At 44.0% G+C, this 27,800-nt stretch overlaps 1 protein-coding gene across 2 annotated transcripts in view; it reads left to right on the forward strand.

Moving 5' to 3' along the window:
- LOC113571986 (cadherin-18-like) overlaps positions 1 to 27,800 on the forward strand; it is a 71,383-nt gene that overhangs the window by 26,072 nt on the left and 17,511 nt on the right. Inside the window, exons 1-4 of one of the 2 annotated variants that reach the window (XM_081723469.1) lie at positions 3,220 to 3,357; positions 12,655 to 13,244; positions 21,691 to 21,985; positions 23,104 to 23,223. In XM_081723469.1, coding sequence (XP_081579595.1) covers positions 12,894 to 13,244; positions 21,691 to 21,985; positions 23,104 to 23,223 — 766 coding nt within the window. In that variant the 5' untranslated portion in view covers positions 3,220 to 3,357; positions 12,655 to 12,893. Of the gene's footprint in view, positions 1 to 3,219; positions 3,358 to 12,654; positions 13,245 to 21,690; positions 21,986 to 23,103; positions 23,224 to 27,800 lie in introns of those variants that run through there. The other variant, XM_081723471.1, reaches the window with a different exon arrangement.

The raw sequence follows: 27,800 nt of genomic DNA on the forward strand, positions 1-27,800 counted from the left end.
GTACAATTTCAATTATTTATTGATTCATACAGTTACTCAGTATTACATGGTGTATATACACTATAACAGTAGGGCTGTAATATAAAATGTTAAGTGTATTCATATTTATTTGGAAATTGACAAAGAGTTATTCAAACAAAAATACCTTAAAATCCCCAGTGTATGTACATTCTTCCAGCATCTGAAGAGATTTCTATTCTGATTTTGAGTAATGTAAACTGTTGGTGTTACATAAACTGTCAGAGAGGCAGTCACACTATGTATTCTTGGCAACTCGGAGCACACTGCTTGGTTCAGACTTTGATTCAGACAGCATGGACGTTATGCCAGATAAACCCTCTGCCCTGAGAAACTTTACGTCACAAAGCACCTGGCCCTGTTCACATCGGGTCCAAATATGTGGGCATATGTAATGTGTGGTAGTGTGTCTCAGTCCTTGAAACGATGAAATGGAAAAACACAATGTAGTTGAACTCGTTATGGTTTGAACCCTAAGGTCAAATGAATGAGTGTCCAAATTAGATAATTTTGTCAAGAGCAAATAAAAGGTAGCTAATCTATCCCTCTTTAAAATAAATTCACGAGAGATTCATAGACTCTAATGACCAAAATGTACTGTACTATTGAGCTAACCTATATACCACATGTAACGTGGTGAATAATGACGAACATTTGCATATACTATGTTATATAAAGAAGGTATGTAAGTAAAAAAATCCTAGTTATGACTCACTGACCCAAGCAGTGTCTTGAAATGATTTCAAGAAGGCTGCTGTTTAATCACTCTGATGTGATTCTGTTTAAATGACCACAGAACACACAGCAATATGTTCTGATTCATTTATCACATCATTTGGTTTAGTGAAAAAGTGAGTCCTGATGATGCAACAGAAGATCACAGCAGTTCACCACATCCTCTTGCTCTAAGTATACAGTGTAGTTAGTGATTGGACTAGACTTGAATATGAACAATGTGAGAAAAAACCCACCGTGTATCAGGCAGTGAAGCAGTGATAAATATTTTGTCAGGTGAAGCTTTGTGCTCTGCAAAGGCTAACTCACTGCACAGGCGTCACCCTTGCGAATGACAAATATTTGTGGATACAGATGATGGACTACGTTTTAGACCTCTTCCAATAAAAGTACTATAATCTCACTTGGCAGGCATACTCCTCCTCTGCTGTCCACGGTCGGCCAAACGCAGCGGACTGGCAAAGGAAAGTATGCACATCCTTCCAGCTCCGCATCTGAGATTCTCACTGTTCAATGATGGTCTATGTGGGTCATTCATACACTGTTTTGGCAAGACCCTTGTGCATCCTCTCTGCCACCCCCCAACACACACACTCTCTCTCACACACACACGCGCGCACATACACACACACTGACAACCTAACCAGAAGCCTGAAATGAGATTTATTCAAGTGCATAATCTAGTTTTTCCCATGTGATTTCCAGCGAGACAGTGGATTTTGCTGCTTTCTTACTCCCTTCTTTCCGTCATGCTGTTTCTGCCTACGCAAGTCAAACCATGTGTCTTGTCTGCCTCATTGCCTCAGTCCTGCCTCTGTGCCTCTTTGTCCAAATGTGTGTGTGTGTGGGGGGGGGTTCAATAAAATTAGTCTGGATCTTGACCTTAAGCTGATGGTGTTTGCAACAGCATTACACCAGCTAAGAAATAATAATAGTTGTGAGTGCATTAAAAAGCTGTAGCAATCTATTGTATGGTATATGTATAAGAACATTATAGTGTATATTGTGGAAGCTACATATATAATAACAGTATAAGCTACATGACAAAGAACGTGTATGAAAAGAAAAAGCTTAATGCAGGAAATCTGTTTTTCACTTGTCTGCATTATGTCTGTCCAAGCACACACACACACACACACATACATATTTCTTCTGCTCCTGTGTTATTTGTTTATATCGGTAAGAGATGAAGAGGGGGGATTGCAGACTTCCCCAGCACTTGAACCCACGAGTTCGATTAGCTGTCTGAAGCTGTCATACCTTAACACAGTCTTCACTGTGTCAGCACCGCTGGGACGTTGGCGGGCCAAATGGCTTTCTGCTGACTGCACTTTTCTTTTTTTTTTTTGCCTGTGTGCCAATCCTAAAAAATGGAGCCAGACTGGTATTTAGGAGTGTGGGAAATGTTTACATAAAGCAAGTGAAAAGTAAGTCTAAAGATAAGGAGATGCCCGTAATTCTGTAGTGCTATAGGTTCAAATGGGTCTTATTATAAGGGTTTAAATATAGTTTCATATCGGAAATGGAACGCTGAATATGGAAGCACATTTCACTTTGGAACTGGGCGTTGCAATCAATAACAGGCGACGTGCGTCTAGGAGCACATTTCAAAACGGGCAGAAAATTCCATTAATCTGTGAGGGATATGAATAATGGCCTGATGGAGTTTTCCTTCTCCATGTGAGTCTGCCTCATTTTACATAAACTCACCTCAGGCCCACCTGCTAGGACTGGGGCAGGACCGGGGCAAAACAGTAAAATAAACAAACCAAATCTGCCAGCTAAATCATCAGTTTATATGGCTTTGAGGTGGCTGTGGGTGTGGCTGGGGGGCTGAAGGTGAGTGATGCATAAAGCTTAGAAATGGAGGTGGCCGGGTTGATGGCTTCGGTACGCATCCCTTTCCCCAACAAGGCTTTCGTTTTTAGCACGTTTTCAACTCCTGCTTTTTCCACCGGGGTAATAAGAAGAGGAAAAGGCGGGGTGCGCGCGAGAACATGCTCTTGTGCTATTCGGACACGGAGGGCTTCACACTCGGCCGGATTGCGTGTCACCCCCCCCCCCCCCCCCCCACACACACACACACACAAGCTTATATGATTAATTAGGCTGCATTTGGGGCGACCCGCGTCTGGCTGCAGCTGAGCGGAGAGGGAGTTAAAACAGGTAAAGCGAGAGGCAGACAGAAATGTAGAGCAAGTGAGAGAGTGTAAGAGAGAGATGAAAGAGGGAGAGAGAGTGGGAAGTGAGAGAAGGAAAAAAGCAAGCCTGACTTTCACTGTGTGTGTGTGTGTGTGTGTGTGTGTGTGTGTGTGTGTGTGTGTGTGTGTGTGTGTGTGTGTGTGTGTGCGCGCGCCGTCGCGCGCGCGTGTAGCCCGCCAATCAGAACGCCCCTCCAGAGCTGCGGCTGGCTGGCAGATTTGGGAGCCAGCGGACGGTTCTGGGGAAGACTGGCAGCTGCACGCACACACACACACACACACACACACACACACACACGGTTTCACACACGCTCACTCACAGAGTGGGAGCAAAGATGTGGAGAAACACTGGCTGCGCTCTATACTGCATAGCCTTGTCACCATTTAAGGATAGAAGTACAAGGTAAGGGGCTCTTGCGCTCTCTCGTCTTTCCAGAGCTTATCGACTTGCATCTGCTCAGGGGTGGCTGAGGCTGTTCGGCGTGCCTTTTAGAGCAGCATTTGGGGGGGGGGGGTAGAAAAAAGCGTGGAAAGTCCGTGAGTTACTGTCTGCATGCAGGCATGTGGCTATAGAGAGACAGCAGCAGCGGGATCACTAGGTGTGGACTGGCAGCGCCTTCCTATCGATTCTCCGCCGGTTTTGACACGTTTTATTGTGGCATCTGTTCCTTATGCTGTAATCCTTTCGACGTCCGTCTCAGTTTTCTCCTGACAGCCAGCGCTGCGAGAAGGCATACATGCTTTGTAACTGCTCTGTGACGACTGCCTCAATTCACCAAGGTTGAGAGGTCTTCCTGTTTTATTTTATTATTTATTATTGCTCTAGTGGTGCGTCCGCATAAGGTGTGTTAGAGCTCCGCGGCAGTTGATTTCATATAGAACCTATTCACAATCTAGATATAGTGTTAAATATGAGTGGATTTTGTGATCTCCATAGAACACTCCCTGGCGAGGTATCATCTTAGACGATATACCCTCTGTCAGGGATCTAAGAAGGATAAAGTTATGTGATAATCTGCATTGGGATATTCAATGAATGATAAATTACTTTATAAATTGCGCCACGTTTGATGCACGCAACGGTTTAGAGATGTTCAGGGGCAGTTGCAGCTGTTCAAGGGATTTCATATAGTGACCATGTAAAGGTGCTATATATAGACCATGTAAAGTCACACTGAAGAACGGATAAAGCCATCAGTCTCGGCAGTCTCGGAGTTTCCCAGATTCCATAAAACATCAGAGACTGCAAACGCAGAAAAAGGCAAACCTAGTAAATGGATAGATTTGCAGATTATAAAATATCTTCCGGTGTTTTAAAATAATCTCAAAGAAGTCATATTGAGGTCGCTTCATGGGGCGGTGTTTTATGAACTTGATGGAGACGGTTTCACGACACTGAAAGCGCTCTATCTCCGACATAGCACATGGAGAGAGGGAGAGAGAGAGAGAGAGAGAGAGAGACAGACTCATGTCGTTACGTGATTTTCACCATTTGTGACCCACAAAGTCCGCGCAATATATGTGCAATGATTTATAGAGTCGAGCCTAGGGAAAGTATACGACAGAAAGAAAGGGAAAAGTAAACATTTGTCGACTGTCATGCCAGAGAGAAGTCTGGAAGATCCCTTCTGATGAAGGCACCATTCCAGCTAGCATTCGGATCAGATTCACAAGACTTTATGTAACCTGCATGGATATTTCATTTAGCTCACAGGACGCAGAATCTGTTTGTGTGTGTCAATAAGGCACCGCTTATCTGGGGATGGTGACACAAATTCATAAATATCGAGGATTTATGAATTAGACCTACAATTCTGCATTAGCCCTAAGGTAAAGGTCAACATGCTATTTCCATTCATTTAAAGAGTTCGCATAGCGGATTTTGTCATGGTTCACTGGGGTTTCATGAAAATATTGCCCAAAGTATTGTGGATAAATGGTGTTGTTAGACGTTTCCATGTTTGTTTTTAATCAGTACATGCATTTGTTAACTTAGCTGCTGCTCATTTTAAAAGCGATTATCGGAAAGCTGTCCCGCCACATGTTCCCGTACTCCCGCCCACAGCCTAACGGTCCTTCGCTTCTCTACCGCCTTTCCTGTGATTTATGGGCAAAATGATGCCTTGAGAAAATGGAGTGTAGACATCTGGCTAGCTTGGCCATCTGATGCACATCGTAAGGTTTGCCAAATGTTTGCGCTCAGACACAGCCATAATCAAGCAGGCGAGTCATAAGCTGTGTTGGAGATTTGGGTTCGAGTACGTGTATTGTGCATGTGACTTTGCAAATCTCCGTACAGGTGAATACAAAGAAGTACAAGGAAGAACATGTCACATACTGGTATACAGCTAAAGTTAAAAAAAAAGAATCGGGAAAAATGTATTTATGGATAGTGAATATTATGGAACCTACACAAGCAGGTTATGACCAGAAGTTCCGGTCATCATAAGTTTGAACTTGAGATCTTCCCCTGGATCTGGTACTTTCTATGTGTGAACAATAAGGGTAAAAGAATAAGGGTGGCATTCTCCTAAACACTATTAAATAATCAGGAGAACATGATGCATACATAATGCATAACGATTTAAACCTTTTCTCAGCATCAATCACAAAAAGTGGTATTGGCAGACCTATATTCTATTCTAGAGAAATGACTTTGCTGTGAAGCCAGTATAACACTCACACACACACACACACACACACACACACACACACAAACATAGACGAAAACTTGAACTAGACACTTATAAGTAGAATCCTTTTAATTTCATTAAGCAACATTTTAATTCTCTTTTGGTTCTTGGTTCTTTTGGTTTTGGGCGTTAAATAAACACATTAAAATCTATTTTCTCTGCAGTTATCGTTTATAATGTAAGATTATTTTGTGTAATTTTAGATTAAAATAACTAAACAATACAAATAAGTTACATTAACTTTTCAAAATGTTAACATCTATTACTAGTTCTGATGTGCCAAGGTATAATTTCCTGAAGATCTGTTTTAGATATGAAATTGTTTTCTATATGAAATTTCTAGTTTAACAAGGTAGATCTGCAGTCTACATGTGGTGATCTAGTCTAATACAGATTTCCTCACAAACTCAGGTCACTTCACATCTATACCTCTGTCAAGTTTGTTTTTAACTCATGCTTTATTAGACATACAAACCTATAAAGTAATTTAATTGGGGAGTGTAGGTGGTGAAGTGTCAGTGTAAGGAGACACATGTTGTCACATACATACTGTATATGGACAAAATGGACATTGTAAAAAAAAAAAGGGGGGGGGGCATCAGTACATCACTATCTGTGTTTGGGCATTTTTAGGCCTTGTTAAGGCACCATACAATAGAGAAGCTAAACTTCATGTATTCACCCTGGCCATACGCTCCTATAAGAAGCAGCTACACACAAATACTGACAAGCAGTCTGACCAGTAGCTGTATGTAGGTCATGTACATAATCAACCAATTGTGATGTGTGAGAAGCCAGGACCTATAGAGAATGGTCAAAGCCAGGCAAAAACAGCCAGTGTATGACGACTGTAGAAAGCAAATGTCAACATGAACGGAAAGACAAATTCTGGACATTTATATGCATTTTAAAAATTCCATATGGACACATTTTTCAGCTCCCAAAAAGAGGACCTAAAAAATTCTGGGAAATAGAGGACATGTGGTCACCCTCAATGATAACAATTTTGCCTACTTCATTGAATAATTGAGTCTGAGGAATGTATTTATTCATTAGATAAATTAATGCATAACACAATTAAGCAACAAAATAATTTGTGTCTTGATTAAATTTGTATGTACTAATTGCAAATATAAATTGGATATAAGCTTTGAATTTGGGCTAGAACATAAATAGGTACAGTTTCCTTCTCTAGCATTCTGTGTTTCAATGACAGTTCTTCACTGAACATACATTTAAGCGTTTGATGTTCAGGCATATGCTATCGTCAAGTGTCAGCTTTTTTCCACTGTCTTTGTAAGGCTGAGAAGACAGGCACGTCTGTGCTGTGATATGGACCGCTGTTCTTTCTCCAGCCAAGGTCTGTTGGCCTGGGGCCAAGCTGGATGCAATCTCTCCAGGTCCACCTTCAGCTGGAGCCCACCGACTCACAACAGTTCGGTCAAGCATGCTTATAACACCAATTACATTTCATGAGCTACCAGTCAGAAAAGAAGATGGACGTGTTGATTCTGGACTATATGTTCACAGCAGTGCTGCTTGTACTGAGAACATTCTGGCTGGTCAAGAACCTTGATTTCTGTCAGTGACTGCTCAGCTATAGCAGTAGTTCTAAATTCCACCAATGGGGGAATTTTCTTTGCCCTGTGCACCCCTCACAGCTTAAAAAAATGTATGTTAAGACAGGGTGGAAAATTACATCTTGATGGCTTCTATGGTGCATGGAATGAGACAGTAAAATGCTTTTAGAAAGTTTTATATACTGATAATTCAGCAATTCAGCATAATATTCTTTAATCATTGTGCTGTTCATTTTCATATTATGGTAAGACCTCATAAAGAAGAGAATACATGTAATCTTATCACTGGCTTGGGTCTACTAGCTATACTACTCTGCTTGTGTTTAAGTGTTGTCGTAGAAATGCGAGGCTGATTTCCAAATTATTATTTCCCACAAGTGCATTGCAAAAATAATTTGTACATCACTGGATATATGCTGCAGCTTGCCTTCAAGTCCAAGTGTATTTTAATGCTAAATGTTTCAGAAATTATACTGACTGTCACTGGTGCCCCCCCCCCCCCCCCCCCAGTCACGTGGTACGGCCTGCCACGTGCAGGGGAGGTTCACCCTTGTAGCCACACCCCCATGATGGCTCGCACCTGCACAGGGTTTAACGTTGAGTGTTTGTCCATCTATTTAAACCCCCATCAGTGCGTGCCTTATTGTTGGTCACTGTTAGTGTCAGTGTATGTTAGCGTTAGCCATCGTCGATGTTTATGTAGTCTGTTAATGTTCGTGTTGTTTAAAAACCGCTTATGTGTGTTCACGTTCACTGTTCTTTTGTGTGAGTGCCCCCGTTGTCATTTGTGTTTCATGTCAATAAATGTTTCACAGCATCAAGGGAGTCTGTGCGTCCTGCTCCGCACCCTGCGGCACTCGGGCCAATGTTACAGAATGACCAACCACCACAGGACGCCAGCTCCCTCGGCACAAGACGGACCTCCTAGTGGGAAGTGCGTAGGCACCTCCCGCGGTGCCGCCTGGATCCCTGGATATTGGAGAGAGGACCGGGACCGATGTCTGCGTCCACTCTGGAGGTGGAGGGGAATTTCTTAGGGGGGCCTGTGGCATTCCTGCCAGGGTCCAGGAGTACCGATGTGCTCCACAAGGACTGTAAAAAGGGTGGTTTGGTGGAGCCAGTGGGATCTCCGGCTGGCAAGGCTGAAGCCCAAGTTTCTTCCCTTCTGTGGATTCGCCAGCAAGACTGGAGGGGTCCGCCAAAAGCCTCGGAAGCAAACCACCTCTGGGGCACTCCTAGGATGGTTGGAGGAAGAAGGACCGTTCGGGGGAGGAGCACGGCTGGAACCAGGGCGGACGTGCACCCCCGCGTGTCCGTTCAGGCCAAAGACACATCTACAGCACCTGCGCGGGCAGCAGACGCTGCAGCACAGCACCTTACGTGTTTGCGTAGAGGCGCTTCTGTTTGTGTATATTTGCGTCTTTTAGGTGTCTGCAGGTGCAATGTTACCAAGTGCGTACTGGACGGCCCTGAGGGAGGCAGGGATTCTGCCATCCTCCCTCCGTTCAAGAGGTCTTCCGGGCCGTCGGTTCCGAGCCTGCCTCACGTTGAGTGGGCACCAGGCAAAGCAGGCAAAGCCATACAGTGTTTGTGTATGTGTACACGGCGGCCTGTGGCTCGCAGTCCTGGAGAAGACGCGTCGGGAGCTGCACCCCTTGGGAGGGGGTTATGTCGCGTGACTCTCCACCCCCCCAAGTCACATGGTACGGCTGCCGCATGCAGGGGGGTACACCCTTGTATGTAGCCACACCCCCGTGATGGCATGCACCTGCATGGGGTTCAACGTTGAGTGTTTGTCCATCTATTTAAACCCCTATCAGTGCGTGCCTCATTGTTGGTCATTGTTAGTGTCGGTGTATGTTAGCGTTAGCCATCATCAGTGTTTATGTAGTCTGTGTTATTGTTCACATTGTTTAAAAACTGTTTGTGTGTTCACATTCACTGTTTGTGTGAGTGCCCCCGTTGTCATTTGTGTTTCATGTCAGTAAATATTTCACAGCGTCAATGGAGTCTGTAATTCCTGCTCCGCGCCCTGCAGCACTCGGGCCAACGTTACACTGACATTATGCAAAAAAGTAACATTTTACATTACATCACCACTCTTATGCTGAAACTGTACCATTATTTATAGTTTAATATAAAAATAAGAGTGAGAGTATCCCACTGATAATCTGTTAAATTTAATTATTACACCACAGAAAACAATAGTTAAACAATTTGTGAATTCCAGAAAGTGAAAACCACCAATTTATAGCACACATTGTTTTCAGTGTTGACAGACAAGGTTGGACGTTGGACAGCGCTTCAAAAATGTCCTGCCTTGATTTGTTGTGACTAGCGCGAGACGTATATCATATATCATATGAGCACTTGAGCTTTAGGCCATATGACAACAGAGTTTTGACAACAAGCTATGAAGCACAGCATCCGTCTGTGATCTCTGGCCCCCCACATGATGTCCAGTTTATTGGGGATTACAGAGATGAACCATTACCAGGGGCAGAGGCCAGTGACATTTCGTGCAGAGCACCCAGCGATGCGTGGCGAAGACAGAGTACTGCACACAAGTTGCTCCCCTGAGCCTCTGTGAATGGCAAATCCTTCGAAATGAATCATTCCTAAAGAGAGAGAAGACTTGAGCGCTTCCGGCGCAAACAATGCAGGAGCTTCCCAACCGTATTTGTGATATATAGCAAAAATGGTGGGGTTTAAAATAACATACTATTCGTAGGCTAATACTATATGTAGCCAAATATAAAAAATCTTTTTGTTTCTCAAACTGAAATAGATGGACTTTATGCATTTTATGCTGAACTGGAATAAGCTTTTTATCATGCTGGATTTTTAAGTGACAGGACAATTATATTTTACGTAAAGTATATATTGCTTATTCATAAATAACACTTTTATTATACTTGAAATATGCACAAATATACTTTTAAAATATACAATATGTGATCTTAGCGTATATTTGCTCCCAAGAGCATACTCTGCCAGCATAGAGGGAATCCACATTCTTCTGTACCACTTTTCCATACTATACATAAGAGGTTGTCTTGTGTGTGTTAAATGAAACATCCATCCATAACTGTAGGCCATTCATCAGGTCCTATGAAAGGGCTTTGGCCAGTGTCGCAATTCAAAAAATCTGCAGATTCAGACTTTCCATATGTCGACCATGTTTCTGAGTGATGACCCAGGCTGAAGGTGTGTGTCAGTAGCTGAACTTGAATTACACACGTGTAATTTGTATCACATATGGTTTTGTGGCAGGGCAATTAAATGTTTATTAATTATATATATAATTATTACACTTAAAATGTGTACAGATGTGCTTCTACAATGTACAATGTGATAGATAGAGAAATTCCGAAAACATATTTCGATTCAGCACAGGAAATAAACAGTTTTTTTGTTTTTTGTTGGGGGGGGGGGGGGTTGCAGGAAACAACATCATTGTTGACCAGTGAATCAGAGCTATAACCCTGTACCATCCTTGACATTGAGAACACCAGGACATGTTGAAGGATGTGGTTAAAGACCTGGTAATTGCTTGTAGAGTACAGATCATCAATATAGTCCTGAGAAAGTTCTATAAATCCCTCTGGAATGATTAGGAGAGGTCAAATCTTTTTCTTCGTGTACAGCTGGGGTTTCAGAATGCTGCGAAGGTCTATTATCTAGTTTTCTTAACATCTTTAACATCTGACGTGTCAGAACTAGGGTCTTGTGTGTGGCCATATTAAATAAGTAAATGCATCACTATTGTTGCCTTAAGCCATACAGGTAGTCTACACCTACTAGCATTTCAATACATGCAGTCTGCATTGTACTACATGCTGTGCCCTGTATGACAGTGACAAATAAACCCATGAACCTTGAACTTCATAGTGTACACAGAGAGAGTTTTTCCCCCCTACTGAGTTTTGTGTACATCTGAAACTCCCAACAGACGAATCAAAACCTGTGAGAAAACAATACAAACACAAAGCTCTGCTGAGAAACAGAATGCTTTGCTGTTTGTGACAGTTTAAAATGGCTATTTCCTGTCAAGCCTATGTCTATGTCACCACTCAAGACTGCTGTGGTTTCGAAATGCTCAGCTGTCAGTGTGTGACATGCAGGGCAGTGTTTATTCCACTTTACGGAAGCACACAGGACATTGCCTCATTGTTGCTGTAAACATTTTCAACCATTCTTCGAATGTGAGCTCTCCAAACGTCTGCAGCGATGAGGACGGGTCAGGAACACCTTATCCTCCAGGACCAGATGTCTCTGGCCCTTCCCAATTTATTAACGCTTGTTCCAAGGTCTTCAAAGCAAGCTGGTTATGTTCATTGAGGTTACTCCTCTGCCCATAGGAGGTTCTTTTAAGAAACCATCCTCAGTTCTGCATTAATACCCTTGGAATCAGAAATCACTGTTTCTGGAAGGTGTTTAGTTAATGACCAAAACAGTCACTAAAGCCTAGTTTAGTCGTGTCACTGCATTTACCCTCCTCTCTGTTGGTTGCCTCAGCTAGGGGTAGGGGTAGTAACGGTGCTAACTTAACCATTTCCCCAGGGATCCTTCGCAGATATCTTTTGTTCATTAGCCCTTCCCAAGCCGTCAGCAGGAGGAGGGCACCAGGGAAGTGCTTCTGAGATGACGCCCTGCCTGTAGCCGCGTCAGATCGGATGTGACAGCAGGGCAGAACATATAGCTTGGGTCCAAGCTATAATCTATGGGACAGGCAACCGGAACTTCACAGCTCTCGTCTCGTAAGAGGATTTGCACCCGCGAGTGTCCCTTACTCGTCGCACCGTACCGTCGCTAAAGTGGAGCTTCGCACTGCTAGATCCGATGCCTGCTGTTATGCTACAACACCTGTTCCATCAGAAACGTATTAGATTTTTTACTGGATGGCTAACCGGCAACAGATTATTCTGGGTGTCAGTTCAAACGATTTTAAACAGCCATGCACTGGCTGAAATGGATTCTTTCCCTTCTTTGATTGGTGATTGGATTATAATACCAGATTACGATACTTCTTTTTGTCAACATTATTTACAGACAAAGGACACCTTCATAACTTAGTAATAAATCACTGTTACATTGTCGTATGCTTACACTGAATAATCTATCACTCCTCTCCATTCCCGGTGAGTCACTCCTCTGCACTGCTTCATGCTATTGTGGCTCTGAAACACCTCTTGATTTCGAGTCGTGTAATTGGCTTATTAGCAGGTAACATTACATTGCAGGAGCCAGTAGCACTGGGGGTGACACTGGGAACAACTGCAGTAGATAAAAGTGATTTAACTGAATGTGTCTTTCCATCTGCACAGAATTTAATTCCCACTGTGATACAGAGCCAGAGCTGTCTCCAGCCACATTTAAGTTAAACAGCTCACGTACAGTGTGTGTCCTTTCTTTCTCCACACGCAGATGTTTTATGGTGGTTTTCTACTGCCGCTGGTGAGCCCCTCAGTGGAAGTCCTGTCCAGAACAAGCCACCACCTGCCGCTTTTGCTCCAGGATGTGAATACTGCCCACTGACTCTCTCCAGGTGGCTGGATTTAAAGTATGGATCTACAGCACGCCAAGCTGGGCATCTGGGCCTGATCTACGTTTGACGGTGCCCACTGTGGCAGGCCTGAGGGAGGGCCGCGGCCTCACGCTTTATCATGAGAACGGGCAGGGGCGGGGCCGGGGGCGGGGTCTGCCTAAGCTCTCTGCTGCTGTTGTGCCTCTCTGTGCTCCATAGGAGCCATGGGACCCCGCCTCCGGCCGGCCCCCTCCGGACCGCACACGCCCACAACCAGACCAAGCTCTATAATGGCCCTGTACGGACCTCAAAGGCCCACAACCAGACGAAACTGTTTGAGAGTCCAGGTCGGACTGTGCACATATACAACCAGACCAAACTCTCTGAGGGCGAGAAGGACCACCATCACCGGCCCAAGAGAGGCTGGGTGTGGAATCAGTTCTTCGTTTTGGAGGAACACATCGGACCGGAAGCGCAATATGTAGGCAAGGTAAGAGATCTGGGTTCATCTACACACAGAGATGCTGTTTTCCAAATTTTCATCAGTGCTATTCATTCTACATGTAGACCTAATATTTCCAATTTTGGACCCAACCTCATCAGAAGATTGCATTGTTCTATATCTCCTGACTTTAGGCTTGATAGCATTCTGCAATTAAATTGCTATTGATATATGGCTCTTGAAATTTCAGTGTTTTCAGAACAATGTCCTTTCCTGAGAACTGAGTCACCACACACAGAGATTAATCCCCTATTCCTTTGAACATCGTGTTCTTGAGATTACTGATTTATCTTGCATTCAGTTTATTCTACTTCCATCCAGCAGATCAGTTCACGATTAATTAAGCCCTTGCATAGATCACAGAGGAGAGCACAGAGAGTTGATTATAAGCAGAAATAACAAAACTGGTCATGTTATTATCTGTTTATTTGACTCTTGACCTCATAAAAGGTACACAGCTCAGAAGTTGTGCAATGTAATGAAAGTTCTGCCAAAGCCTCATTTAATGGGAGATTAAAGGAATATGTCACTAACTTGTTATAAAACTGTAAAAAAGAACCACCATTATTTTTCTGCCTGCCCAGATGGATTTTAACTTTTTTGTCAGTCACTGTACTGACAAGCAGCTTGTTTTGTGGACTGATTTAACATATGGTGTATGGATGTTTAAGTTTTTTTTGTTTTGTCCCATTCAATAAGTCATTTAAGTTATTTAATATTACCTGCCGATACTGCTGTCTATCCAATAATATTGTTTTTAGCTGCCCAGTTCACAAAACAAAGGTACAGTAAAGTAAAACCAATCCAGTCGTTTCTAATTGTAGACCAGGGATGCTGTCCAGTGCTAAACAGCAGTACACAGTGAGGGGATTTCCCCACTCTCACACACATACCAGAGAGGTGATTTCCTCACTTTCACACACTTACTAAACGTGGTGACTGCAATTACAAAATGTGCTTCATTGCCATGGGTTACAGATCATGTCCGTTAGCATCACCTCTGTGATGGCTGGGAAACACAGTGCAGTAGGCAAGGTTCAATTAAGGATGAGAATTTAACCTGACCTTCCATTGTCGATGATGTTTATTCAAAAAAGGGCCCAGATCAGCTCAGTTTCCAGATTTATGTATTAGCTCAGGACATCCCTAGCACGGTGACCACATATGACATTGACTCAGAGGAGTGACAGAGCAGAAGAAATACATCCCTCCCGCCTACATCCCTCAGGCACTGAAACTGGGTGAGGCCAGTTTCCCTAACATCCGACTGCGGCTTCCGACAGTCTCCCACAACAAGCACAGACACACACACACAAACATATATGCCCTCAGCGTCTGGGGCACATGGCAGTTTTCTGAAAGGAGACACTACGAACTTGCTTGCTTGTGCTTTTTTTTCACCTTTGAAAAATTCTTTTTTCATCTTTGTCAAAATCTCTCCACCTGTATTCTCTTCCTTTCAGTGAAGTCAGTGATGAGAATGGTGTGTCTGCAGAGGAGAGGCCATGTTCATATCTCAACACCAAGCTCAACTCTAAACAAAAGGTTTTGAAAAAATAGAAGTCTGAAATGGAACATTGTTGCTTGTAATTTAGTGGCAAAGACATGTTGAGTCTCATGGTAAAAATGAAAACATGATGGGACAAACCAAGCCTGCTGAATACCTTCTGTTCTACCCACAGAATAGATTTTTTTTAAATCTGGGCCTTCTGTGAAAGCCTTTAATTTCCTTCCCAATTATACAGTCTCAGTAAGACAGCAGGATCATTGGAGACCGTGAGAAGGAGTTCATTTCAGGAGGGCCGAGCATTCCCCAATCCCTGGAGCATGGCACACACTAACAGGGCCTTGTTCTAGCCACTTGGGTGCCATTTAATTTTATGTTGGGGTATGAACCTTCTGTAGGCCTGGTAACCATCTGAAGTGGTTTTTCCTGCACATGACAGAACCAGGTTTAGTCTCATCTTTTGTTCCCCTCACTTGCGCTACTTGTTGCCAACCAGCAAGTACACAGACATACTCACACACACACACACACACACACACACACACACACACACACTTCGATGGTCATATAGGCAGAAGAAGGTATCCAGATGGTATTCTACTATGTTCTACTAAAACTCCTCTGGCCGCAAATAGAACAGCAGGGCATGAAGTGTGTGACTTTGACAAACAAATGAAAAGAAATCATCGTGGGAGCAGTTTTTTTTGTGGGTTAGGAGCTGGAGTTGGACACAATAGTCAAAAAACAGTATGAAGTGCTCCAGAAAGCACAGACAGGGTACTACAAGGACTGGAGTAGCTAGCTGGCCTTCTGTGTAACTTAATTCTACACACTCAATAGATATGAATTAGTAGAGCAGGCATATCCTAAAGGCATCATAACAAATAAAATGGTTGGGCCACCATCACTTTGAACAGTTTTAATGATGCTTAGGATGGTTATAACACTGGGGTGTTTTCTAAAACTGGGACACTATTTGCTAATTGAATTACTGATGAAACCCAAATGAATAATTGATCTGAAATTCAACTCATTTTTCAGATGCGCACTCAAATCCTGCCGTCAGACTTGGATTACAGTGATAAATCTTTACATAAACTGGAATAACTTCTAAGACATTCATTTACTTGTGTGATTTTTGCTTACTTCTCCGGTAGGGTTTCCAGTCGATATGCACTGGGAATTATATGATAGGTATTCAGCGGTATTCAAGGAAGAAGCATTACTTATCCTAAGAAAATATGTGCAGATGAATGAATAAGCAAACGCTTTTTATCATGGAGTTGTTGGCGGTGTTGTTGTTACCGAGAGTCTTGGGCAGAAGTGTTGGTTAAGTGCCTAGCCCAAGGGCAAGGTAACACTACCACTCCTGTGGGGCTCTGTTTGTCAGCCCGGTGATTTCTGCTCCATCATTCGAACCACCAGAGCATTGCTGCCTGCAGTTCTTGCCATGCTGCATGAGCCGCACGTTCAACCCGTTCCTGCACAAAAGCAGGAAAGGAGCAAAGCGAAAGCGCTTATAGCCCCGCTGTACTCCTCACGCACGATTCCCCCAAAAGTCCGGGCAGCGACGCCGTTAACAGACACCACTCGCATTCATCCCCTCAGCACACACGCAGGTAGACACATGCAAGACAACATCAACGTTGTCCCAGAAGTGACAGGGATGCTTGGGGCTGTGATCCCTAAGTTGGAGGAGGAGGCTCCAACAGAACATCAATCTCAGTCCAGAAGAGTGCAATCCTAGGAAAAATAAATTTTATATATATATATATATATATATATATATATATATATATATATATATATATATATATATATAAAGCTCTAGGCCTCTGTGTGTGTTAAATCTCCTAGGTAACAGGCTAGCAGTACATTTGAGTGAATAAATTAGAAAGCGTTCGAGTCATAAATGGATAGGCACGTTTAATTCTCGCTGCCGGCCCACTGACCATCTGATGCAGCCCAGACCATTTCCATGTTCTCACCCAGCGCAGCCAGATTACATTCACCACCAGGATTGCTACGTCACTCCTGAAGTGACAGCCATTTAGGATGTGCCAATCTCTAGTAGCCCAGGTGCCGATAGGCTGCTGCTGGCCTCGAAAACCATGGACACAGGGGCCGCGCTCGCCCACTGACGCGTGTCCGCTACAAAACCCATTCCAGCTTGTGAGCCGTGCAGGAAAGAGTCAGCCCCCCGTAACGCCAGCGGTGGGCGAGGAGCCAGGAACGCAGCCTGTGTGTTAGCCAAGAGCGGGAGCTCGCCCCGCCGAGGGAGGGGCGCGCCTGTTGTACAGTAAACAACGGCTAACGAAGTCTCCGTACCGAAGATTAGGCAAAAAAAAAAAAAAAAAACGCCTCTCACCTCCTTCGCACGAAGGGCGAATTACACCAACTCCAAGTTCTACACCTTGGCACTTTGTTCTAGCCGAGCGGAGGCTCCAGCTGCAGTGTAAAATTGACCTTTCCATCAGGCGCGGAGGGTGTAATTTGTGGTCAGCGGCGGTGCCTGAGTTCTGATTTAATCAGTTGGCTTTCATTGCGTGGGCAGTGCATCAACCCCTCCCTCACCACCGCCACCGCTGGCACCTTCTCCCGCACCTCCAGCGCGCACCAGCCAAGCAGGGCTCTTGGGTTCTCTACTCTCAACAATCTCGTCATATTACTGCTGTGCCTGCTAAGAGACGTGGAAAAAAGAAAAGAAAAGGGTCCAATTATTTTTATTCCTTCAGACTGCTCTTAATGTAGCCATTGTTATGAATATTGATACAGCATTTGGAGAAGCTGTCAGAACAGGGTCAATATAACAGTGAAGCAAGGTATTCCTAATGAGGGCATTGTTATGATAATATGAGGCAATATTTCATCAAAGTGTCACTTAAACACTAAAGTGCACGCATGCGTGCGCACATACACACACACACACAGCTCAAATGGTCTTCAGACTCATTCCAGTACGATTAGAGTTATATTGGGATTATCCCGATTTAAGGCTTACAGGAAACGCTTGATTAAAATGTCAGTAGAAATTTTAGCTAGTTCTCGTAACATAACTGGCATTCGCACAGACCACGGGCACAAAACATTATACACAAAATGTTATTCCCTCTGTACTATGAGCATCTGACACTGACTGATGCACTGTAACTACACACTGCATCTGTTATGCTTGTGGTCACTAAATGGTTACTGCAGTACATTATGCTAGTGTAGCGCTCTGTGTAATTCAAGATCAACTCACTTAGTGAAGGAGGGCGAGGTTATTAAGGGCACCATGTATGGTCTTGCGTGAGTTTCAAATCATAATGAATGCTCACTTATCCAGGGGTGTTCGACTCCCTGTCCTCAAACACTGATTCCAGTCTTGGCTCGTGCTGTTCTCGTCACATTAACCTTTCTTAATACGTTGTGCGGTTGTTTTTATTGCGTGTTCTTCATGCATGCTTCATGCTGTATCTCCTGAACACTTTCTGAGTCTGTCATCTGTGCTAATGCATCTCTATAAGATAATGAGGCACTATATCAAACTGAAATATGAACCCGTGATTTATGATTTGAATACCTCCATGCAGCAAGGTGTGGTAATGCAGCACTATATGCTAATTCAGCTCTATATGGTAAAGCAGCATAGTATGCTAATTCAGCTCTGTGGGCTAATGCAGCTCTGTTTAGTAATGGAGCATACTGTTACCAATGCTCTATATACTAATGGATATCTATACACAAATCCTGCTCCATATGCTAATACAGTTTTTATGGTATTGAAGATCTGTGGGGGTAATTCAGCTACATGAGGTAGTGTAGCTTTGTGGGATAGAGATATTAACCTGAATCATTTTTCGCAATAAACACCTAATGATTTCTGATCTCGTATGCAGCTCTCTGTGGTAATATACCTCTTTGCAGCTCTGTGTCATAGAGAGACTTAATGTGGATAATTTTTAGACTCTACATTTGAATGTCATCTTTTCTCACAATTCCATGCTCTTCTCTTCATATTTACCTTCTATTGCACACAATACATTACTGATAAAAGAGTCCACATTTATCAACCACCGTACGAATGTTTTCAGTGTGACTAAGAACCATTTTTCAGAGGCTTGCGCAGATCTGAGGCTCTGGCTGGATTCTAGTCTTGCACCAAATGCAATTGGTGCCGGTGAACATTGGTACCAAAGGGAGGCTGGGAAGTTAGGTGAATGTTGTGTGAAACATCAGTGAAGGCTTCAAAACAATGTTCCTCTTCAAGCTCTACAAGCCATATACTGGGTGATGCTTCTTTCCAGTCCGTTTTGGAGTGAATGTGTTTATGCAGGCTGCAAGGCTGCTTGCTTCTCTCTCTCTCTCTCTCTCTCTCTCTCTCTCTCTCTCTCTCTCTGTGTATGTGTGTCTGTGTGTGGTGATGACCGGGGGTGTACTGTCCAGACACAGCGCGAACTCTGCCTGTATAAAAAAGAAAGGCGTGGCACGGTAAAAGCTTAATCCTGGCAAACATTTCTTGAAGACGAGCGTCCTTTTAGCCACAGGGAGGCGGTTTGGAAGGTGAACATCGTCCTGACTAATTGGTCTCTGCTTGGGGATCTAAGCGGCAGCCAAGACCAACATGCACACGGGTGGGGGGGGGGGGGGGGGGGGGGTTCAGGGTTGCAGCAGTTTGGTCATTGTGCCAAGTTATTTCATTGTGGGGGTTTTTCCCACCCGGGGACATGTCATGCCAGCTCACGTTGCCCAGCTTCTTGGATTGAGCTCGTTCCCGGTTTGTGTAGGGCAGCGGCAGCGATGATTAGCACATTAAATGCCAGCATGCATCGCTGAATAAGTGACCTGCAAACGATCGTGTTTCTGGATTGGTTCATACTTCCACACATTTCATTTTTCCAGTTAGCCTCAGGCTAGTTGCTGGCCTAGAGCAGCTTGTTGTAAATACGATTACTATAATGACACGGCTTGCTAATGTGGTATGCGTGTGGCATGCACAACCACAATAGTAGTTCTATAGCGCAGCATGTTACATTTTAATGTGCGTGGAAAATTTGCAAGTCCACAATTTGTCTCAGAATATGATATGCAAATAGGTTTGCTGTTGCTACTACACAAACACCTTTGGAATCTGCATCAAAAATTCATAACCACTTATTACTGATGGGGAATATCAAAGGGGGGGAAATGCAAATCAGATCCATAAAGTACATAGACCAAGGGCTGTATGTTTTTTAAATACTGCAACAAATAATATGTTCGTTGGATTTGCACTGCAATTAAGAAAAATATTTTTGTTGTTGTTTGTTTAAAAAAACTGGGGCAATTCTTCAGCAAATATTTCCGCTATAATTAAATTGATCATTAACATGACACATATAGTGCAAATTCACCGGTTTCACTGATCATTTCCACTGCATGTATAACTATAAACCGCCTCGAAGGAGACAATATCCATCTGTAAATTCTACCTGGTCTGTTCATCTGCAAAAGGTATTGTTAGAACTAATGTGGGTCGATACGGTAGCGCGAGACTCGCGTCGAACACTCTGTCAATCATCTAACAGCGATCGTGACGTAGCGATGACTTTTGGGTGGATGTTGGCGCAGCCCGTCGCGAGCTTACGCAGCGTGAATTAGCAGGCGCTCCTTCCCCTCAGTGGTCTTGTTTCGAACATAGCTCTGCGTTCCTCCAGCCGGCCACCATGAGCTTTCGCCTGAAAATGTCAGAGCAACCGAACATCTGCAACATCTGCTCCTTGCGAATTTGCCGGGTGGGGGACAACTTGGCACAAAACAAACTTTGCTCTGATGGAGCGAGAGCGAGCGGTCGCTGCGGGATCGTTGTACTAAAGAAATCCTGGAAAGTTGAAAATGACGCTGGCGTTTCACAAAGAAAAAAAAATCCCTTACACCTGAAGTGAAACTGAAAGCGAACTAAAGAATTATGTCCCCACAATTATCTTAGCTGGCTCTTACATTTGAACTTTTAAAATGTTTGCAATTCAGATACTCAAAAAGACCCTAACCATTGCCAGTCTAGTTCACACTGTTCATAATTCAATTCAAGACCAATTATCTGAGGTTGTTGCACTGGTATTAAAAGGTAATCTTCCTAAGACATGCATCAGCGCTAACAGTTAACAGCATTTGAAAGTGACTGGAAATCAATAGGAGTTGTGCATTATTATATCGTATGTGCACATCATTAAAAATTCCCTTTCAAAACTCAGAGGTAAGTAGTCCCCACTGGATGTACAAGGTGCTTGACAATACACTTTTCTGACAATACACTGTCACTGTCACAGAAGAATTGTGAAAAGAGAATAGCAATTTTTGGATGGACTCTTGTTTAGAACAAAAGCAAACCTATTTGAACAGTATTCTAAATACTGTTGGAGAAAGCTTTTTCTTAGAAATTGGAAGTCACTTTCATAAACTGGTGTTGAAATATTTCAAGATTCAATTTAATCCATTTTTTTTGCCTGGTCTTGCTTCCGCGGTTTTACCAAAGCCCAGTACATGAAGCATGAATATATTTGTAGCTGTGTAAGCCTGAGTGCTCCCAAATTAAACCATAAACATAATTAACTAAATAAAAACACTTGATTTGTAATATAATGTTATTCAATAAAATTCTCCACAGTTTCCCATGGCTATTTAAATTAGCAGATGTAGGCCCCGTACGATATTCCATTCCCAATTAAGCATTCTTTATAAATGATGTACAGTTTGGAGACAAAACTCATTACGTTGTTTTATCCTCTGCCACCCTGTGACCGTCATATTCGTAAACACGAGCAACCTTGGAAGTGTCAGAAGTGAGCAATTACATGGAGTTTTAAAGCTGTAGCTCCTTGTAATTTACTGGGGATGATAAAAACACAGCTTTGTGGTACGATAACGTGGTGCAGTGGGCTAATATATATGTATCGTCTTCTACAGCTGCACTCCAATTCAGATAAGGGTGATGGCTCAGTCCGGTACCTCCTCTCTGGAGAAGGAGCAGGCACCATATTCACCATTAATGAGGTGACAGGAGACATCCACGCCACGCGGAGCCTGGACCGCGAGAAGAAGAACCACTACGTTCTCCACGCCCGTGCCCTCGACCGGCTCACCGGCCGGGTCGTGGAACCCGAGTCCGAGTTCATCATCAAGGTGCAGGACGTGAATGATAACGCCCCCACCTTCCCCGACGGGCCGTTCACGGCGTCGGTGCCGGAGATGGCAGACATTGGTGAGTGTGTGCGACTGGGGCTGTGTGTTTGTGCAGGTGCTGGGAGGCAGAAAGGATGAAAGAGCGAAAGAGGAACGGTGGGTGAGAAAGAGAGAGAGAGAGAGGTGTGTTATGTGCACATGGCTTTATTAGCCGGGTCATCAGTTTCTGATGGAACACTGCAGACTTCGCTGCAGCGTCCAGGGTTTTGGCCTGTCTAAGCCTGGCTCGTTTGCAACCACGATTTATGAAGTCTATTGGCATGGTTACGGAGCACTTGCACCGAGGATACAGCCCTTAAACAGCTCCATACAAGTAAAAAAATAAATAAATCACACTCATTTCAGAGTCCTATGTCACACTGGTCAGTCAATATGTAAGCGCTTCTCCATATTCCTCACAAGTCACATTTTAAAAAAAGCTTTAAAGAAATGTTTACACCCTGGAACATTTCCCAGTCACTGCGCTGTTGTGCAAACTTAAACAAACCAAATATTTACAGCTCCCTCCCCCACTCTCCTGCCTCAGGGAAAATGCCAATAAAAGTGCTGTCCAGGCTGATGCACGAGTAATCAAGTGCAGACAGCCTGCAGCCCGGAATGATGGCTGCTCCCCACCCAGCCCCTCCCCCAGCTGCAGGGAACGTGTCAGAGAAGTGTTAATTGTCTGCAGATCTCTTTCTTCCTTTCGAAATCGATTAGCCGCACTCCAGCCAAAGAGCTGTGAAATTATCCTCCTTCACGACCTGTCTGCTCAGCCTCTCCCCCGAGAGTGCCCCAGCATCGGAAGAGTCCGATCCGCTGCCCCCTCGCCTCCCCTTTCCGGCCCATGCGACGCTTGTGGCGACGCTGCGACACACAGCGTGTAATGACTGCGGACCAGTCTACTTGGTGGGCTGTGTGGAGGACAGGATTAATGGCCAGTGGCAGTGACGCAACGCCCCCCGGTCACGTGACTTGGTTATGCATGGGGTTGCCTTTTATGTTCTCTTTGCACCACGCTTTCGTGCCTCCTCAGAACGGAGGGCCACGTGCCACGCCTTTGCCGCGCTCGCACCCTGGCTCCGTGGGCATCTCATCTTTGGCTCTTCTTTCTCTCCCCTGCCTTGTGAGAAAAATGTCCCTCTCTCTCCCTGGCAGGAACGTCGGTTTTCCAGATCACAGCCACGGACGCCGATGACCCCACCTACGGCAACAGTGCGCGGATCGCCTACAGCCTCCTGCAAGGGCAGCCATTCTTTACCATCGACCCCAAAAACGGTGAGCGCCATCGGAGCGTGTGTTCTCCCCCTCTGGCCCCAGCGTAAGCACATCCTTCTTCTCCCCACCTGTCGTCCCTCTTCGGCTCACCGAACCCCTGCAACTTGCCGGCCTGGTGCGCTCCGCCTCGACCCCTTCAATTCCCAGCTCGGGTAAACCGTCGAAGGCGAAGGCAGTAATCAGATGCCAGCTGCCGATCACAAATGTCAGGGCCTCCGCTTCCTCCTGTGAGCCCCCGATTGAGTCAGCTCCTCCGTGGTGGTCCACACACCCAGAGAGCCAGGGAACCCATATAGAATACCTTAGGTTATTGTGCTGAGCCACCAGACTGTAATTGAAGGGCTTTCTTATTGTGGAGAAGGTTTTCAGACGCGCTCTTCTGTGTTTGGGGAGAAGAAAAAAAAAAAACGTGAGTAGAACCTATAAGCTCCTCCCCCCCACCACTGGCGGAATGCATCTTTTGTTGCAGAGTCTTTGAAAGGAAAGCAGCCCAGTAAGTGTTCAGATGGCCTCCGAGTGCATAAAGTGGTTGAAGGTGGGGGTGCGTTTATGAGCGAGGGTGTGTGCATGTGCGCTCATGCGTGCGAGACGCTGAAAGGCGAGGGGAAGAGAAAGAGAGGTGCCCTCTCCCGCCCAGAGACGAAGAGGACCACTCGGCAAGGGGAGGGAAGAGGAATTGACGATATACTGAACTGTACTTGAACCTCGCTTTAGAATTTTCGCCGTCTGAAATTTCAGCCTCGTTTCCGTGAGCACAATAATGCTCTCTGCTATAACCCAGTGAAACCCAGATGGCAAATGAATATTTCAAACCTGGGTGAAGGAAAATTGTGCACATTAAGAAGAAAGGTTATGAGTGTGTTTTCTAAATGTATATAATGTTGCCTATTATTTCCTATTCGCTTGGTTCTATAAAGGATTGAATAAAGCATTTTTTAATATTTCATGGTGTATTACATGGCTGTTTGGGGTTGCTTATATGGTTATATTTTAATACAGTAACTCATTTTTTATTGTGTTTTACCACCTTCGTACTGCAGAGTGGGGGTACAGGCTGTCGATATGTGTTTTGTGTCAGAAGGCATATGACGTGACAAGTGTAGCATGGGCCAAAATGGGCCTAAAAAATCCAGACCCATTTTCTCATAAACAATACGGAGCAATATTTTCTTTACTGACTGAATACCGGTAGGAGCACTCTCTCAGTCGTTAGGGAAGTGGTGTATGTAATGGTGGGTCTTTCGAAGCTGAGTCATGGCGTATGCCTGCACCGGGTTACTGGCCAGGATTTTGTTTGTTTTTCACACATCGAGCATGTCTGGTTGGTTCTTATTTGTGATGCAGAATGCCAGGGCTTCCTCTTTGTGTGTGTGTGTGTGTGTGTGTAAGCCATTATTATTATGCATTATTTCTGCATTGTCTAGATAGATATTTTGGAGGTATTACAATCATAATTATATTTCAGTAATGTAAACCTTCTTATATTCTTAGGTAATAAAACATAGTGTTGAGTGCATTGGGAGTGCTCCAACGTCAGCAGGGCCCTGTCAAATGCGGCACCTATGAGATCTGGCGCCTGGCTATTGATCTCACAGCTTGCCTGAAACCTATGTATCGCACCCGTCTGTCTTGACACTGGAAAGATCCCTTCACACTGAACTTTCAGCTGCAAAGATGGCAACTCTTTCCACCCCAATGGCTAATGAAAATGTCGACATCCAACCTATAGATTATTCCAGGCCATTGGAGGTTGGACAAGTATCATTTCTGTCAACCTCTATAATAAAAGGGAAAATGAAAAAACAAATTATCAACATGGTGAAACTGTTCAATTCTTCTTCAACAAAAACATTTTTCTTTTTCTGGCATCTCTAGGCTCCATTTCCGAACAAGCCGATTGGCTGTTTATGGTGGCACCGAAGTCAACAAATCCTCCAATCCTGCAGCGGCTTTCACTTGACTAGAGCTTTGACTTGTGAGTCTCAGAGGCTGGTAATCCTCTTCCTTGGTCAGGAAGGAGCAATTTGTGTTAGAATGGTGTGGTTAATGGAAAATTCTTACCTGCACAGCTAAAGCAATGGGAACACTTCCTCGGGCGTGTTTTGCTTGTCTGTGGGGAAGGCATTATCAGTGGAGCTTTGCACAGTGAGCACAACACTATGGCCAAGCCCTTTTGCTATTGGAGTCAAAGCTGTGTCCTCTTTTGTTGTCAAAGGCAGACTAATGAATTGCTGATGAAACACAGTTGGATTTATTTTCACGGCAGTTCTTTTCATACATACTTTGTTATTATTATTACTGTGAATTGGGTGATATTTGGTTTAAAAATACATTTTTAATGAAAGCACAATGCATCAACCAAATTTTAGGCTTCTTCTACATCTTCTACATGAAATGAGGTCATATGGCAGGAGAGATTCTATTCTGAAACCTCACCCCTGTTCTCTAATTTCGTTTCTCTCTCTGTGCGTTTTTCTGACCCAGTTTTGTCCCTCATTTCCTTATTTGCATGCCTACTCAGGGGCAAAAGTGCACTTTGTTTTTTTTTTTTAAACACATATGGGAAATGAGGAAGTTGCGCTAGAGCATACCTACAGAGAAGCTCAGGGTCAAACGATCCTGTCCTCCATCACATTCACAAGTTCAGTTCATATCACAGATAATAATGTATCTGGGCAAATGTGAATGTGCCTTCAGAACCTGAACCGGCCTGGTAGCCCTAGCGCAGGCATTAATGGTTAACGCCCCCGAGGGCCATTCCGAAGTCAGAGTTCCTCAAATGCAACTTCACAGCACTGTGGTCCTCTCCTGGGGTTAAGAGTGAGATAACGTTACCATGCACTCCTGTTTGCTTCTTTCTGCAGAACTGTTTGTTGCTCTGTAGCATGGGCATTTGGCTGTCTTGGGCTAATGTCCAGACCCTGGCAGGTAGGATCTGCTGTGGATGTGCACCGTGCACTTTCTCTGGCATTCTCTGGGGGCGAGCATAACTGGGAGTTTATTTGTCCTGGCAGACTCTGCTAACTATTTGCACGGGTTCTTCCCCTGCATGCAGTGGTCAGGGCACATTGCTCTCCAACTTTGCTATATTGAAATTCAAGGCTGCAGAAAAAAAAGGACAAAATACAATATTGTGGTTACAGTGCTGCATATTTGCGATTGGCCATGCATTAATTAGTTTGATGATAATTACTTTTACATTTAGTGGGTCAGGGGACTGCTGAGATTTAACCAAACACCCGCAGAAAACTTTTCTGTACACGGCTGAAACTGTCTCAGGACGGTCAGAGTGCTCGCAGCATGCAATAAAAAAGCCATGATTTGATAGCGGGCTCATTTGTATACTGCAACCTTCTGCGACGTAAATATTGCAAAAGCCCAATATTGTGATAGCGATTAACAAATGATATTTTGTGCAGCTATTGTTATTCTCTGTTCTGATCTCTGCATGCCCTGTTCATATACTGAACCCTGGTACATGTCTATATAAGCATATTTGTGCTTGCCTTTGTATGCGTTTGGGCCGCCATGCCTTGGTCCATTCCCATGCTTGTCCCAGAGCACCGGTTACACAACGGTGGCACCTCACAGAATTTATGATGCACTTCGTCAATTGATGTTATGGATGCATTTCAGGGGAGCTGTGTTTCATATCTTTCAAGGTTGTATAGTCAACTGTAAAATGATGAAAAAGGTGGAATGGCTAACCTTGGCTTTGAAACTCTGGCAACATTATATATTATACTGATGCAAAGGGCAGGCTCCTGGTAAATTGGAGATGCTTTATATGGCTGTATAAAAAAAGGATTTGCTCCCGTCTGCTTTTATGCAGTTTTGCATACTTTTGACATTGAGAATTAACCGATAGCGAAATAACCAAAACCTGATATTAAATAAATGGAGTGTGAATAGAACACAAAGCTCTAACACTTGCTTCACCTTCAATGGTAATGACTGCAGCCAAAATGTTTCCCGCAGCTATTGATCAGCGTGCTACCCTGCTGTGGAGGACTTTTGGCTGACCCTCCACACAACACTGTTCTAACTCCTTGGCATTTGAAGGCTTTCAGCAGTTTGTTTCATACCCTGACATAGCCCCTTACTGGAGCCGCAACCTGGACTCAGATCTAAAATCAGGTCTGGTCTTGAATCCAAACTAATGTGGTATTCGACATACAGAATACCTCGTTTGGTGTTCATATATTTTATGTAAACCCGAAGCTAACGTCTATATCCTGCATTCTATTCTGCTGTTAAGGCCGTTGTCCAAGTACCTGGTTGATGGTGAGGTCATGACTTATTAGGTACTATTATTGGTTCATTGGAGTCCCAGTTTAGTATTATTTCTGTAATACACAACATCAGATAGGGCAGTTATTTTCAATACTAGTTTTAATCTTTTTTTTTTTTTTTTTAAATGCACAGTTCAGTATGGAAACTCAATTCCACTATATTAAAACAGTGCAGCATGAAATAGAATTAATTATGTATTTTGCTATGGCACACTGCCTCTACATATCAAAGGGTGCAGATGGCCATTTATCTGAATGTCAGGTTCTAATGAGCAAACTAAGATC

Source organism: Electrophorus electricus, chromosome 11 (assembly GCF_041902795.1).
Source record: "Electrophorus electricus isolate QZ-2024a chromosome 11, ASM4190279v1, whole genome shotgun sequence".
In the NCBI taxonomy this organism is placed as follows: Eukaryota; Metazoa; Chordata; class Actinopteri; order Gymnotiformes; family Gymnotidae; genus Electrophorus; species Electrophorus electricus.